The sequence below is a fragment of the Durio zibethinus genome, chromosome 18 (assembly GCF_047325235.1).
Source record: "Durio zibethinus cultivar Kanyao isolate XHJ-2024 chromosome 18, ASM4732523v1, whole genome shotgun sequence".
NCBI classification, from domain to species: Eukaryota; Viridiplantae; Streptophyta; class Magnoliopsida; order Malvales; family Malvaceae; genus Durio; species Durio zibethinus.
Genome location: NC_143179.1, coordinates 22,908,515 through 22,925,414, shown reverse-complemented (window position 1 = coordinate 22,925,414; position 16,900 = coordinate 22,908,515). Strand labels below are relative to the sequence as shown.

Genomic DNA, 16,900 nt, shown 5'->3' with positions numbered 1-16,900 from the left:
TTGTGTTTGTTTGGGTTGAGAATACTCCATAGGACTAAAGGAGATTAAAAGTGTCTTATGAATATTGATTGTTGAGTGAGGTTGATGATTTGATGTAAGTTTGTAATTCTCTACAACTAGTGGATCTTTTTTTCTCATCCGTGGATGTAGGTCAATTGGACTGAACCACGTTAAATTGTTATCTCTTGCTCTTATGTGTTTAATTTATTGTTTGATTTCGCTTCTGTTGGTGTGATTGAATTGGAGGCTTTTAGCCCAACACTATTTGCTATATCATTTTTTCATTATAATGTGCAATAGCAATAGTTACTTAATGTTTTGTATATTTGTAAGTAGTTGTTATGGTTAACAATAAAGCAAAAACATAAAAATAAAAAAAAACTCTGACTTAAGTTGAACTCTTTCTTCAATTATCTGAGAATTTTTATTATAGATTTTTTTTTTCATTTTTGCGATAATTTTTAGTTTAAATCATTTTAATTTCTAGGTTTATCTTAAAATTTAAAGTAAAATTGATAGCAACTCAAAATTCTATCAAACATTAATTTGTCCACATTGCATTAATAAAATGCATTTTGAGCATGTTGATTTTTTTAAAAACAAAAGTGTTAAAGAAAAAATACTAATAATAATAATAAGAAACTGATAAAAAAAAAAAAAAAAAAAAAGATGTTCATATTAATTCTTTTTTTTTTTTTTTTTTGCTTATTATGGTTGGTTTAGTGCTTTTATTTTTTTTATACTTTCATTAAATTCATGCTTTTTGAATATGTTGAGTTTACTATTGATCTTTATAGAATGGCGCATTCCTTTAAAAACACGTTGATCAATTTAGTTTATACGCTAGATACCTTTTATATAATAGTTTCATGTTTGCTTTTCCTTAAAAACCAAGAAATTCTGTTATTACATCTCTGGACCTCATCATGGAGGATTCAATTGCATTTTCATAATTTTTTCTATTTAGTGTTTTCTTATAGAATCATTTGCATTCCCCTTATTTTGTATTTACAAATTTAAATTGTACAGAGACAAAAGATAAAGTTAAAAAGTATGGATATAAGAAAATCATTTCAGATTTTAAAAGTTGAATGATGAAAATCAAAAATAAAAATAAAAAGGATAAACAAACTTTTTAAAATTACGATAGCATGTGCTTAAAATATTTACAGATTTCGACGGATTACAATGAGATTCTAATTTATATGATAGGTCTTTTAAAAAACAATGAAAGAAATCATGCTGAGACTTTTGCCATCTAAAAAGCTACTTGAGATCTTCAAAGGGGTGTCGATCTTTTGATGCGATTTTACAAGGGGTGTCGACGATGAAATAAGTAGACTTAGCCTTGAGATTAGAAAGCTTGAGTTTAAAAGAAGTGAACTCGTTAGTAGATTTTTTTAGCTAATTTAGATGTTTGGGTTAAAAAGGTTTTATTTTATTTTTTTGGTTGAATTTGTTTTTAATAAATTATATTTTTCTAAAGCTTTGTCCTCATATTGCAGGTTTTGATTTAGTTTGAAGGGTAAGATTATTTTATAAATAAAAATTGTATTTTGGGTAAAAAAATTTTTTATCACTTTAATGATGTAGATATTATATGAATTTTTTAATTAAAATTTATATTTTTTGTTTTTAGTTATTTATTAAAATTATTAGTGTTTTTAAATTTTGAACTTAACTCTCTATATTTAATATTTTAATATTGCATTATGTAAATTCTTTTATATTTGATAATTATATTTTTAATATTGGTTTATATTGATGTATGTTATAATTTTTTTTTATTAATTCCGTGGTGATACGCAGATTAATTTTCTAGTAAGATTTCATTTTTTGATACTGGCCCAATCTGACTTATCTCCCATTTTGCTCGAAGAAAACACGTGGCATCATCAGAGTGGTCCTTTTCTTGTTTATCATCCATCTGCTGAGTTGGATTTTTGTCCTACAAAATGACAGACAGAGAAGATCTTCCCTTTTAATTTTGAAGCAAACGAAACGAAAGCCGCCTTGTCTTCGTGGCTCCACTTGCCACGTTGTCCTCTTCTCCACGAAAGTATCACTTCGGTCACATCCTGGCCCTCCATTGAGACTGGAACCTCAGGGATCCAATGGTCTATCTGACTCAGCCGCATTCATGCATAAAAATTATCAGTTATTTCTCCAGGCAGTGTAAGTGGAAGAAGAATAGAAGATACTTAAACTTCGTCTTCAAGTTCAACCTGATTGCTACATTAGATTCCTCTTGCATTGTTCAGTCGTGTCTATCATCACCCTGAATGCCCTATTTTGTTTCCTTTTTGGGGCTTTGGATTGACTTACCAATGTGGGATCACTTTCTCAGTGGCGAATTAATATTCGTTTCCATGTCTTTTTGTTGGATGATTAATATAGCTTTGCCTGAAGCAGAAGGAATTTCAGAGACTAAATGGGAGAGAAAGAGGCCGAGGCTTCGAAATCCAGGGGCTTCTTTTGGTGGTTGCTAGTTTTGGTAATTGGAGCTCTTGTAGTAACAACAGCTGTACTCACAATTTTAAGGGACTTTCATTACTTCAAGAAAAACCGAATTCCAAGCCACCCCATCAACAAGAAATATGCTGATGCTCTTGAAATTGCTCTTCAATTCTTCGACATTCAAAAATGTATTGTTGCTGTATTTTTCCCTCTGTTGGGTACTTCTGTTTTTTTTTGTTTTTGATTTGACATCTGGGAAGTTGGTGGATAACATTAGGGGATTCAGGGCTCCAAGATGGGAGTGAGGGAATTTGGATTTGTCAAAAGGAATGTACATGCTATGAAAATTGGCTTTCCAATGGCATTCACTGCCACAGTGTTGTCATGGGCTATTCTCGAGTATGGTGATCAGATGAATGCTGTAAAGCAACTGAGGTATGCTCAGAACTCGTTTAGGTGGGTCACAGATTACTTTATCAATGCACACCCTTCTGAAAATGTGCTTTTATATCCAGGTAGTGTATTTCTCTTAGTTTTCACTCTGAATTTATGGTTCTTCTAAATGGATTCGTTATTAATAGGATGCACCATATCTGCAATTTCATATACCACACAAAAATGATATGAAAAAAAATCATATATGTATTTTAAAAAAATATATTTCATATTTATTCATATTAATATGAATTTTGTTATGACACAATTCGTAATTTATAAATGTTGAAATGTCTAAGTATGTGATATAATACGAACAATACGTTCAATTTAATTTGGTCATATAACTACATGTTTAACATATTTAATATATTTAACACATTTTTTATATTTATTTTAATTTAATATAAACAAATAAAAATTATTTTAATTTTTGATCTTTCAATTATGATACTTAATTAACTATTTAATATCATATAAAAATTATTTTAAATATTTAATTATAATACTCATTTAGTAATTATTATAAAATTATTTTTTATATTGCTAATATAAATACAATATAAATATTAATATTAGCCCTATACATTATTATTTTATTATTTAATCTTTAATAATTTATTATTTTGAATTTGATATTAAAAATTAATATGGTTATGTAATATATATTAAATACAAATTAAATGGGTATTAAATTTTTTATTTTTTTAATATGTAAGTATTTTTTTTATATTATTAAATTACTAAATTTATTAAGTTATAAATAATAGATAGTTTATAGTTATTTATTATTTTAACCGTATTATTATATATATTCGTATTAATCGTGTCTATTCGTATATATCCGTATTAATCGTATATATTTATATTATTTATGTTTATTCGTATCATGTTTAAATGAATTAATTATATGTGTTAATTATATCGTATCACGTATAATATGTATAATAAACGTATCATATTTATATTTACGATTTTAATATATTTTATAATTTATCGTATTTATATTTTAATAATTTATATTCTTACATGCATCACGATGTGAGACGCAATACAAAAATATATATTGCAAGACATGTAAACAATTTGACATCGAAATTATCATATTTCGTGTATCTTTTCTTATTTGCGATAGAAGGTGAGAGATTCGAAACTGAACCACAAATGTTGGGAAAGATCTGAAACCATGTCAGAGATAAGGCTTCTAATACAGGTTAACTTGTGTGAGGGAGGGCTTCCTTGTTTATACTTGAGTCTCCCCAGCACATGTAGCCCTTATTCATCTAAATGTGTGACCATCACAAGCCCTCTAGACCATTCCATGGTCTCTGGACACTTCTTAGGTCGGCGCCTTTGTAGAATCCAGTTGGTTTTAGGTTTCCTGATGAGCTTCGAATATGGAAAAGTCAGGCACTCTTGCTGAGTGTTCACGCCTGGCGAGTTTCAAAATCTTTCTCGTCTAGTCGCTGCTTCGCATGCAACTAGGGTTTTCCAGAGCTTTCCTTATTTGGGTGTTACAATACCTTTCACTGTTCTCGCGCCTAACCCTTTTGGAATCTTTGGTGCCACGCAACTAACCTATTTTCAGGCTTTTCTAGACTTTTTTGTGTCATCTTGCCTATCTCAAGATTTCTCTAAACCTTTCTGTGTCCACACGCCTTCCCTGTCTTCAGGCTGATTTAGGGCCTTTTGTGCCTAACTGCTTGCATCATTCTTTTGGAGTGTTCTAGATCCTTTCAACGAATAGTCCTCATGCCCAGCATTAGGTTATTTAGCTCGCCGTGCTCTCGCACCTTAACCTAGGCCCAAATCCGCGCACTTGGACTTCATATATGCCTTTAAGACCTTAGTCTCGATCTTTCCCGATCCTTTGCCCGCATCAACTCGAACAAACTACGTCTTTCAACCCACTTGGCGTAGGATTTGCGCAAGGACCGTGAAAATAGCAGGTCCTTCTGTCCAAGGTAAACTTCTTTGGTACGAAAGACACGTCAACTGCCGAGAACCTATATCTCCAGATGTGCAGGAAAACAGCTGAGGCGGTCATGTGTAGTCTTCTACCAGATTCACCAACAGCCACATCAAGAAGAACAGATGGTAACTTTCCAATATAATTTTGATGATTCTCCTGTTAATTTGAACCATCAAGCCTCGAGGCACTTGCTCTGGGCAGTTAATAGACTGGGAAGGTGCATTGTTCGAGTCCAGTTTTGTTTATATTACTGCTTTTTACAATCTTTCCTAGATAGCCAAATCCATTTAGGTGTTCATCACTAGCGTTCTTGAAAAAAGAAAAACAAATGATTGAGCTTTGTTATTTTCAGTTTCAACTCCCCTGTTTTAAGATATTGTTAAGATATTATCTATAATCTGTCTGTTACGTCAAGGCTCAAATATTTCTTCACAGAAAGTAAAAAATATACTATGTTCAATTTGGTAAATAATAGTTTGATCCCCTGAAAAAGATACATGACCAAGCACAGGCTTAAACCATAAGCAAGAGCCTTTTAGCACTGTTACCAAAATTTCTGGTAGGTTTACAGGTGGTAGTATGTCAATCAGGTTGCTTGAGAATTAGATCTGCCATACAATTCTGGTCACCATTCATCATCTAAGTTTTTATGTCTCCCTTGTCCCTCCATTTCTTAGGGGTCTGTTTTTGGCTCTCCCCTGGGACCTTCACCTAAAGTTGAAAATGCACTAACTTGGTAATACAATAACTACTAGTACTAATTTGTACATTGTTTTAAAGCTAATAGTATGTTCACTGCAGCCTTTCTTTATAGTTGGAAATATCCTTTCATTGCAGGTGGCCTGATATGGATCACAGAATGGAACTCACTTCAGCATCCTGTGGCTTCTGCATTTCTTGCTATACTTAATGGTGATTACATGCTCACGTCGCAAGCTGAAACTTTATATTGCAATGGGAATTTCTACAAGCCAGATGATCTTCGCAAGTTTGCTATTTCTCAGGTAGTCTTAAACTGGCGGCAAAGGTAGCCATAAATTTCCCGTATGCTATATAAAGTTTCTTTTGAATCAGTAGTTATCATTAACCTCTATATCAACGGAATGATGTTACAGAAAATAGGAGAGACTAAAAGCAAATATCAATTCCTCTATTAGTTACAGGTTATACTATCAAACAAGAATGCAACTAAAGTTGAACATTGTGCTGCAAGATGAAGTAGAAGTCAGTCACTGCCCTATCAAAGGGCTTCTGAAACTAAAATAAACCTCCAGGCATTTCTAAAGGAACATATGCAACTTAGGATTTAACCTATGCATCTCTGTGCAGCTCCTGACCAGTTATGGAATATGTTTTTTCAGGCAGATTATGTGTTGGGGGCAAATCCCATGAAGATAATCTATCTTGTTGGTTATGGAAGTAGCTACCCCAAATATGTGCACCATAGGAGATCTTCAATTACAGTGGATGCTGATACTGGCTGCAAAGACGGATTCAAGTGGCTTTATTCAGACAATCCCAATCCAAATATAGCTGTTGGAGCACTTGTTGTCGGCCCTTCCCTGAATGAGTCCTATTCTGATACTCGGAGCAATATGATACAGGGTGAACCAAGCACATATAACAGTGCCCTTATTGTTGGCCTTCTCTCTGGCCCGCTCGCCACTGCATCTGTGCCTTACGTAGAAACAACTCCCAACACCTGTAAATAGTTTTGTGCTTGAAAAAATTTGTCAAATTTTGATTCCAAGAGCACCTTTTTGTTCTTTATTTAAAAGAAAGAAAGAAAATTTGATCTTGTCAAATTTTTGTCAACAAATAAAAAAAAAATGTAGTTACTTTTTTTTTTTAATTACAATAAAATTTTAGAATATTGTTTGTGTTGTGGGCATTATTTTTAGTTCAAAAAACAATTTTATATTAAAAAAAAAAAAAAAAACAAGGGAGAAGTGATAACGCAAAACATAATATTGATATTTTAAAATATAATATAATAATATAATAAAAATATAAAAAATAAATAATATAATTTTAAAATTTAATAATAATTATATATAAATTTAATAAAATTAAAAAATATATTTTATATTTAGTGTAAAATATAATATAAATATATAAACTTTCATATTTTACAAGCTAAAAGTACAATTCTATCTTAGCTGCCAAACATCTCCTTAATTAAAGGAAAGAAAAATCTCTTCTTTTACAGAACCACGTGTTGGAACGAAGACGAACAACAAGAACAGAAGTTCTCCCCTAGTGCCCTCGAATTATCTTCTGCAGTCAATTACACCCTATTTCTTTCCTTCTCCTCCAATCACAAGGTTCTCTGTTTCTCTGCATCTTCTCTCTCAAGCTCTCTCCAATCCAAAAGGGGGAAACCTTTTGGTTTGTCTTTCATTGCCTTCCAATTTTGTTTTTTCTTCTTTTTAGACAAGATTTTGTTTTTTCCTTTCAAGTTTGAATTTTTTTTTCTGATCGGAATTTTTGTTTGTTGTCGTTTCTGTTAATGGGTTAGGGTTCGAATTTTAACTTAAAAGGTTTTGTGTGTGTGTGTGTGTGTGATCAGCAAAAGGGTAATTGGAATAGGGTTCTGTTTGGCAGTTTTCTGCCTTATTTTCATGCCATTGTGGTTTACTAAGGCTTTGTTGGTTCAGATCGTGGAATTGGTTTTTTTTTTTTTTTTGTCTGCTTTGATTATGGTAAATATTTTGGTGAATTTATTACTTTCAAGGGAAAAAGTTTAAAAGAAATGGTTTTTAAAGAATATTAAGTAATTCTGCAAAATTCAATATTGTGTGAGATAATATTTTCTTAACCTCAGACATTTCCTGGAGGAAATTTATGTGTTTGGGAGCACAAAGAAACTTAATTAAGTAAACTTGAAGATATGGGCAGGAATTAGGAAATGTTTTTGATGTTACAGGAATTATGAATTGTTATGCCATTAAACATTCATGTTCTCATACCTAGTTTTCATAACTTAGGAAAGGGCATGGAAGCTGAGGATGATCTGGACTTGTCAACTCTGCAGTCTCAACTAAGTGTAAGTGAAACTCAAGAATTGTGGAAGCAGGAAATGGAAAAAGGTCAAAGCCAAGTAGATGTGTTACAAGCTAAAACTATGGAGGTAAAGGCTTGCATTCAGGGGTCAGAGGAGGAATCAAAAAAGGAGTTAGATGTTCTACGGCGAATGGTGAAAGCTACTGCAACTTTATTGACTTACTTGAGATCAAAAGCAAGAGTCATGGCTGTTCCTGATTTAGCCCATAAATCATGTGGCATCAGACTATTAGAAGGCGTGGGGCTTGTGGATAAAGAAGGTACACCCTTGTCTGGGTGGTCCAGAAGCGTTGATCTCTCTTCATTTGATTCTCTGGATGACAAAACATGGATTGGAATTAGTAGACAGCAAGGTTCTTTGGATGAACAAGATGGAGCCTATATTGGTGAATTAATTAAGTCTGTGCAAATGGTCACAGATGTAATGGAAATTCTTGTTAAGAGGGTAATCATGGCAGAATCTGAAACTGCTCTTGAGAAAGAAAAGGTAACTTTAGGTCAGGAAGAAATTAAAAAGAAGGCAGTCCAAATCGAGAACATGTCTATAAAGTTAGAAGAGATGGAAAAGTTTGCTCTGGGTACTAATAGTGTTCTCAATGAAATGAGGCAGAGGGTTGAAGACTTGGTTGAAGAAACTTTTAGACAGAGGCAACGAGCTGCTGAAAATGAACAGGAGCTTTCTCGTGTGAAGCAGGATTTTGAATCCATGAAATCTTATGTTAGCAGTCTCATTAGTGTAAGAGAAACTCTTCTTTCATCAGAGAAGCAATTTCAAACCATTGAGCGGCTCTTTGAACGGTCAGTATAATCTTTGAGTTCTTGGATTTCCTTGACTACACTTGTTCTTGATTCTTAAATGTTTGTTCCATTCACAGCATGCCCAGCTATTAATATGAACTTTTTTTCTTTTTGATGTGTCCACATCAGACCATAGAAATTGTATTATTACTTCCCTTGTTGCTAATTTATAAATTACTATAGTTATTGGCAATTTATGACATGGATCTTTCATTGCACTCATTGCTTTTCAACCACCCATAAGGTGCTTCCTTGTAGCTAAGTTTCCTATTGCTTTTCAACAATCAATAAGGTGCTTCCTTGTAGCTAAGTTTCCTATGCTTACTCTGCTTTTGTTCTACTGAGAAATTCAATTTGAGGAGTCCTATTGTTTTGGCTAGCGTTGCAATTTGAGGGTTTATGTCAGTATAGGCATGAACTTGATTTATAATTGCATGATAACAGCATCTATTTTTATACTTGCAAAACTGCATTTTGTATCTGAGTGGTGGGTGAGTGGGTACGTGGATGTGGTGGGAAGTGGTGGTATTCAATACTACTTTTGCGTATCTTTCTTGTGCACAAGCTTCTTTTAGTTGTTAATCTTGTTCATGAGTCTATCTTTATTCTGCTCTGGACCAGGCTAGTCGCCAAGACGACACAGCTAGAGGGTGAGAAAAAGCAGAAAGAGGTTGAAGTTCAGAAGCTTATGGAAGATAATGTGAGGTTGACTGCGCTTCTTGACAAGAAAGAAGCTCAGCTTTTGGCAATGAATGAACAATGCAAAGTAATGGCCTTAAGTGCTTCAAACATATGATCTGATCTGACCTGATCTTATTTGCTATCTCGTTCTATTGCCTGTCCGACTGTGGTGCTTGGTTGCTTAGTTCCAGCAGACTGTGACCAGCCAGAGAACTGCAAGGTGGGACAAGTAATACTGCATAGGCAAATTTGTGATGGATGCTTTCAAGAAAGTGTAACTCCATGAAGAGAGCAGGGAGCTTGAATTAATGCAATTGTTGTGCTTTCAAAAATTGAACCATAAAGCGTGGATTCATATTCTTGTGCTATTGGAACATGGATTTGGTGTATTAATTGAAGAAGTTTCAAAATGTCCATCTTTTCTGTACTGGTCTTTTTCATTTCAACTTAAACTTATAGCTCTGTTCTGATACAAAAAGTCAATTAAAATTTGTTCCACTTAGGCTGGAACTGGATGACAACTGCTTTCTGTGCTTTTTAGGATAGTTATTCTTTGTTTCTAAGCTCAGGTTGGATTGTATGCTATCCCATTCTTAACAATTTAAAAAAAAAAAAAAAAAAAAAAAAAAAAACTAGACCTGTTCGAATCCAACCTTTATTTTTTTTTTTTGAAATTAGAATTTGTCTGAACTTGTCGGTTGTAATCTCTAGTATTAAAATTGTTCATCCGTTTTATTTTCCTCAAATGCAAAACATAGTACTTAGTAGTATCATTATCCTATAAATAATTTGTCAAATATTCTCATAATCCCCTATTTTTAATCCTTAACCAAGACAAGTGGACAATATTTTTATAAGTGAACAGAGGGAACAAATGAGAATGTTAATAAGATTATTCATTTTGCATTGTAATAGGGAAATAGTAGCGGTCGCTTAACACTTTGAGATCGTTCTTTTTTGTGGGAGTTTTAAGTCCCTAAGAGCTGTTCTTCCATCCTAATTACAGCGAAAGCATGGTTTGGAGTACACTTTTGCTTTAACATTTGAAAACAAGAGATGGGAACAGTTGAAGTGTCATTTGGTTTATTTAATGCCTAGAATGATTGTTCATTTTTGTTGAACTTTACCTTCATTATAATGACATAATTTTTTTTGTTTTCTGAATAATTTGTAGAGTACAAACAGGAGACTTAATGATATTGAGATTTGTGTTCCCATTGTATATGGAACTATTGCCTTTTATCTTGGTCGAAAGGCTAGTGAGTGAGTATGTTTTTCCTTTTCTTCTTTCTTGCTTTGTGGTTATTAAGTAGATTTATCTCCTTCAATTAGGTTGCAGTACCATAAGTTGACTGTTTATGTGCATGGGGCAGCAATGAAGATCTTGGAGCGGTGATAAAGCATGTTGTGTTTCAATTACATCCCATTTTCAATAACCCTACAAGAATTGTTGAATCGCCAGCTTTTGAGTTATGAGTGTGGTTGGGGACTTGGGGAAATTTTGAAATTGGAATTAGGCTTTTCTTCCACAGTGACGTTTTTGACAAGCAGTTGGATTTGTTAGTTGCTTATTTGGTTGCTCACTTGTGATTTACTAGATGCGGTACCTTGTTTACTAACTAGGCTTCAATATTTGCAGGTGTCACCATTTGAAATTGTATCCTGAAGATGAATCTGGTCGTCAGTCAACCAGGAAACCTGTTGTTATGGAATCCTACAATGAGATTGTTTCTCCAGATCCTTCTGAGTGTTTCTTTGCTCGTGCACAGAATCATCCAGCAGTTCTTTTGCCTCGGCTTCCTGCTGGGTTTAGCTTGCCTGCTTCTTGTAAATTGGATTGTTTTTCCTTCTTTTGGACTTTTGTTCATCAACAGATTTCTGTGAGGATCTATTTACTTGTTTCTGCAGTGCCAGTCGAAATATGAATGAAAAGGGAAGGGCCGATACCAAGAATCATCCACTCAATCAGTGGTTCAAGAATTTCTCAGAGGCAGATGAACTTTTGAAACTTGCTGCAGTTCGTCAGCAGGTAAGAATAACTCGGTTGCTTTTTATTTTGGCAATTAACTTGGTTGAGCCATTGTGAAGTGTTCTGGTGGTTTTACTTTTTGTTATACTGCTAGTTATGATGCCATATGGTTATACTAGATGTCTAGTAAACTGTACAAGTTAGAGCATCTTTTAATCCATAGTGCAGTCAGCATTACCTGTTTTGCAGATATTCGGCCCGTCCTGTGCCATTTTTATACAAATTGTTGAGTCACACTCAGTAACCTGCTATCTTGGCCATGAATGTGGGTCTACTTCATAAGCTTTTGGCCTGACTTCAGGCTTTTATGTGTCACTATGCATGTCTGATTTAGTCATTTGATGTTCACACTCTTTTATCGTTTATGAACTTGTGGGACAATATCTTTTGACAGTTTATACTACATGATAGGTGCAAGCCCATATTGTTAAGCTCAGAAGACAGTTGAGTGTGATTGATGAGATGCCTCAACCATTGAAACCAGCCTCCAGTTACAAATGTACATGATCACGATAGGTTACTATCAGAGTTCACTTGTCGAGTTTATATTGGGGAAGACAAATTGAACTATGACAGAAGATGTACAGATGTATATATCAACCTTCTTTGTAGATTTAGTGTAACTTATTTCCTTAAAGAGTACTGATTGTAGCTAAGTAGTATGTTATCAACCACTACTGATCGTCTGGCCCTTTGTCTACCTGAAAAATGAAAGAGAACGCATGCCGCTTTTTAGTGAATAAATCTCCCTTGATAGTGGTGGCAGTAGCTGAAAAGTAAGCCTAAACCTCACCAGATAATATCAGCTTTATCCATAAATGGCCATTGCGGTTAACATTTGTTTTTACATTTTTTTTTTCAATGCGTGATTCATTTTCTGCCATTGGTCCTAGGAAGCCTGTTGCTATTGTCGTTCGTACTGTGACGATTCATTTAGTCTGTGTAAATTATGCTCTTGAATAAGGAAATTGGAAGTTTTTACTAGCATACTTCTAATTCCTGTTCACATATATAAAGTGATGATGACGGAAGAAAGCTTTACCTAAGTAGGAACCAAAAGCTTTCTTGAAGAGATATGTTTCAAGATTATGGAAGATAAAATTTGCACATTGGTATAAGGTGTCCTGGTTACCATTTTGTAAGTCACATTTACAACATGGTTAACATTCCCTCTCATGTAAAGATGGACATGATTGTGGATGAAGGAGGATGTAGGAGTTCAAAGGTCTTATGAAATTTGGATAACTTTTCTGAAGAAGGAATGTATGGGTCAGGTGCAACAGGTTATCTAGTTGTTGCATCAACGTGACTTTATGTTTTTTGGACTTTGGTGTGTGCATTTTGCGGCACTGCAACGGATTGTCTTTAAATTTGCTTGGAATTTCCCAAGTATATAATCACGTGACTGCAACAGGTAATGCCTAGGGTCCCGTTTTACAAATCTTCTTGCGTTCGAGAACTTCTAACTGGAGCTTGATGGGCCACCCCTTGCCTTCAATAATGGGGTTTCAACAAAGCTTTTGTGTTTTGTCCGTGTCTGCATAACAGATTCGAGCTTTTTTATATGTATCCATAAAGAAATGAAATGACTAGATTATTATCATTTGTACTTTGCTCATTTGAGTTTATTACTCAATCATTGAGCTTTTGGGATTAGAATTATGGTAGAGCATAATATACATCATTACTCCATTATCTACCAAAAGCTTAATGTTCCCACGCCCCAATTCTATCCTAATGAACCCAAGAACAAATAAATAAATAGAAACCCCCCGTTGATCTAATCTTAGAGTCAACTTCCCATTTGTTTTATCATTACAGGCAGAGGAAAAATAATTAGCGCTTTTTGTGTTGGAAAGGAGGTGATATCTAGACATCTGGTGTTAAATCAGCATACCTAGCTATATATCCTGGTTGAATGTATCATCTGGAGTTACTGACAGCTAGAATGCAGACATGCTAGCCAACACAGGCAGCTAACTTAACGAAGGAATTTTCATTTAAGAGGGAAAATATTGGAATAAAGATCGGGAAAAAAGAGCAAGCTAGAATGCAGGTGGGAAGTTTTGAATGGGGTAGGTTGGCAAAGCTGAATTGAGCGGCCTTACGTAGTTATATTAACCATTTTTGTCTCTTTATGGCGTTTTCAGGACAAAAGTAACATGGCCTTCACATGCACATATCATCAGTTGGGATGTTGTCACCAGTCGATCACCATATTTCTTAAAGGAAAAAAATAATGTCTTCTATTTTCGATCAGCTGGCAACAAAAGTTTAGCTATTGTGACTCTCCCTGATCAGTGAAAATGATAGCATAACCTATCTATTAATTCACACAACATGGATAATAGAGACCCGACCACTTCAAAAGCAAAGCACTATATATATATATATATATATATATATATTATAAAAAATAACCTAATATGTGATAGAGGAAGGTCAGGATTACAAGTTTTAAGATTTGAATCACCTTTTAAATATGATTGTATAATTCAACTAAACTAACCTTTTGGTTCAAATATATTATTATTTGCACCTTCAGGTTACAGCCATATTACTTAGAAGTAATGAAGTTAGATATAAGCTTAATACAAATTTGTTCTGGGTTTTGGCAAGCAAGTTACATGCCTTTGCTAGCTGTTATTTGAAAGGGAATACATATTAAAGGAAGCAGGGAACTTAATTAGAAGACAGATAAGATTATCGTGTGACTTTTAAAGCCGCCTTTTCGCCCGTGAAACACGGGAAATATCTCCTATTTTAGATGAATGAAAGGCTGTAGCATTTTGATTTAGCACTCTATCCTGTATTTGATTATTGTAGCTTTAGAGTTTCATGTTTTTGGCTGAAGCACATGGGGAGTCCCATAAGTGTTTGAGAATTCTATGTGAACTCCACAACATTAAGTTTGCGCCCCATATGCTTGAGTTACCGTTAGGCATTCAACTTGGCCACTGACGAGGCTGGATGATTTAATAGTTGGTCGTGGATATATTGAGAGTATATTTACTTGCCAACTAAGCTAATCATGCGAGACAGTTTGCAGATATGTTGATAATAGATATAAAATCTAAAAAAAATACAATATAAAATTTGGTCTGGGGCCTCCGCCCTTGCATTCTGGGAGGAAGCTTGCAACCGTCTTCCAACTTTCATGTCGATCTTATCGCAAAAATCAATGAACGTATTGAGTTTGTGAGAAATCAATATCATGAGATAATTAGGTTCTACACGTCTTAACAATTTTGTGCTCTTTGAGTTGGTGAAATGCAGGATGACATAAGATAAGAGGAATTTGGGAGGAGAAACCCATGCTTCCCCTTCGATGACTATGTGATTACGTGGGGCTAAGCTTTGTTTGTTGTTGCTGTAATCTTTCAATTTGATCAGCAATAAAGAGGAGTCTCTCTAGGCAGCGCAAATTAAGCCCAGCCAAGCTAAATGCTGAAACAGGCCAAAAGTTTGTGTTAAGTGGGGCAAAAACTGGTCGCTTTTGTGTTGTAGTGGTCCATAAACTATAAGGGAAATCTGTTCCTTTGAGTTTGAGACTAGCATTCGATGCCCTAATGGCCTATGCTTCCATTACAATGCTCATCATCTCGTTCACGTACATTGTACCACGACATGAAGATTGGAGTGAACTGGTTTCCAGTGGCCCTTTAAAGGTTTAAATGAAAGTATGAAACCAGCTATCATTTCAGGTCCTTTTCTACCAATAGTTGAGAACTAGCTAGCTAGCAGCTATGGCAGATGTTAGTAAATTTAAGAAAAACAGAAATAGTAAAACAAATATATATATATATATATATATATATGATTTTGAGGCATAATAATAATATCTTAAAAATAATTATATTTATAGTATACAATAAAATCTTAAAATTTTTTAAATCAAAAATAATGAAATTGATCAAACAAAAATATTTATTTATAATAAATGATCAGTCATCAATAAGACTAATTAAAAAAGTCATGACATTTTGTATAGTCATGTTTTATTGTTTAAATAAATTTTATTTAAACAGTCATGTTTTTTACTGTTCAAACATATTTATTCAGAATCAGTAATATTTTGAAATAAATAAAAAAAAATAATAATAAATTTAAAAATTAAATCTATTTACCAAACAAGCCCAAGTGCTCCAAGTAGGAGTGAGTAAATGGTCGACTCAGTTTGAAAAATTCAAATAATCGATTTAACCGATTTTCATTTAACAAATAACCGAACCGATCGAATATTATTAAATAATCGACCATAACCGAACCGACCAAAGTCGGTTCAATTCGATCGGTTCGGTTAAATAACCAATTTTTTTATCATTTTTCTTCTTATTATGAATAATTATTTAACCATAAATTCAATTCAATAAAATTCAAACTCTAGTATCATTCAAACTAAATTACTAAAGAATTTAATAATTTCAACAATATTTTACAAAAAATAAAAATAAAAATATTTATCTCAATTTTTTTTATTTTTAATTATTAGAAAATCCGTTAATTTGGTTAGTGCGGTTATCAATTTTAAAAATTAAAAATCGATCGAATTAACCAATTTAACCGATTTAAAAAACCGATTATAACTAAAACCGAATAAACCGAATCGATTCAACCAAATTCACTCTGTTTCGATCGGTCTAGTTGATTCAAACCGACTTTTGCTCACCCTTAGCTCCAAGTGCCCATTTTTGACTTTTTAAAATTGTTTGACCTACTAGAAAAACTTCTAGCAAGCCCAAATGACTTAGCTCACTCCAACACTTAGCTCAATTACTTAAATAACATAAGTAATTTCTTTTAAACTATATATAAGTGATCTTTCTACTCAATGTGAAATGCACCATATTCTAAATTACCAACAATCCCCTACTAGTTTGGAATGTTGGTGTTTAATCTTTAACTTTTCACACAAATAAATATTATGAATACAATAAGGTATTTTTCGATTTAAACATTCAATTAGCACATATACCTTAGAATTCTAACCAAGTTGATGGTGTTTGTAGATTAAACCTCAACCTTAGTATTAAAATTAAAGATATAACACATATAATACTTGTTTAATATTCTGTCAGAGGTTTATAATCGCTTTAACACTATTATGACCATGTGTTTATCCTTATTCATAAATATTTACAAGAAAATTTTCAATTTTCTTGTTGAAGTGACACTACTTCTATGTTTATATAGGTGGAGTTTATTATTTATGTCTCTATTGCTATAGACATTTAATTATAAACTCCATTAAGAGTTCAATCTCATCTTCCATTAACGTAATGGCTTATATTAGTATTTCAAATATTTAGAATGGGTTTACTAGTGTTTATAGACATATAACAATAACTTGTTGTTACCTATTAAACTTTGTAATTAGAGGTTACTAATTCAAAGTTAGGTTCTCATTATTGGTGTCTAAAAAGAATTTTAAACCTATTCTATTTGTGGTGCTTTTTACCAAATTT

General features: G+C 33.3%; 2 protein-coding genes and 1 pseudogene across 4 annotated transcripts; all 3 read left to right on the top strand.

Moving 5' to 3' along the window:
* Positions 1-4,095: 4,095 nt before the first annotated feature.
* Positions 4,096-6,614, top strand: LOC111301085 (endoglucanase 2-like). The gene is made up of 3 exons (XM_089748013.1): positions 4,096-4,989; positions 5,702-5,868; positions 6,226-6,614. The coding sequence occupies exons 1-3, from the start codon at positions 4,911-4,913 to the stop codon at positions 6,574-6,576; spliced, it is 597 nt and encodes a 198-aa protein (XP_089604139.1). The 5' UTR covers positions 4,096-4,910; the 3' UTR covers positions 6,577-6,614.
* Positions 6,615-7,012: 398 nt separating this feature from the next.
* Positions 7,013-9,927, top strand: LOC111300095 (uncharacterized). 2 transcript variants are annotated; one of them, XM_022895718.2, is made up of 3 exons: positions 7,013-7,188; positions 7,852-8,725; positions 9,347-9,927. In XM_022895718.2, the coding sequence occupies exons 2-3, from the start codon at positions 7,860-7,862 to the stop codon at positions 9,519-9,521; spliced, it is 1,041 nt and encodes a 346-aa protein (XP_022751453.2). In that variant the 5' UTR covers positions 7,013-7,188; positions 7,852-7,859; the 3' UTR covers positions 9,522-9,927. The 2 variants fall into 2 exon arrangements, with proteins under 2 accessions (XP_022751453.2, XP_022751452.2); XM_022895717.2 differs by having other exon boundaries at positions 7,013-7,252.
* Positions 9,715-12,422, top strand: LOC111301084 (transcription initiation factor TFIID subunit 14b-like; annotated as a pseudogene). The gene is made up of 8 exons (XR_016330152.1): positions 9,715-9,830; positions 9,948-9,951; positions 10,413-10,487; positions 10,581-10,665; positions 10,720-10,965; positions 11,046-11,233; positions 11,315-11,435; positions 11,847-12,422. The product of XR_016330152.1 is annotated as a transcription initiation factor TFIID subunit 14b-like (transcript).
* The last annotated feature ends 4,478 nt before the right edge of the window (positions 12,423-16,900 follow it).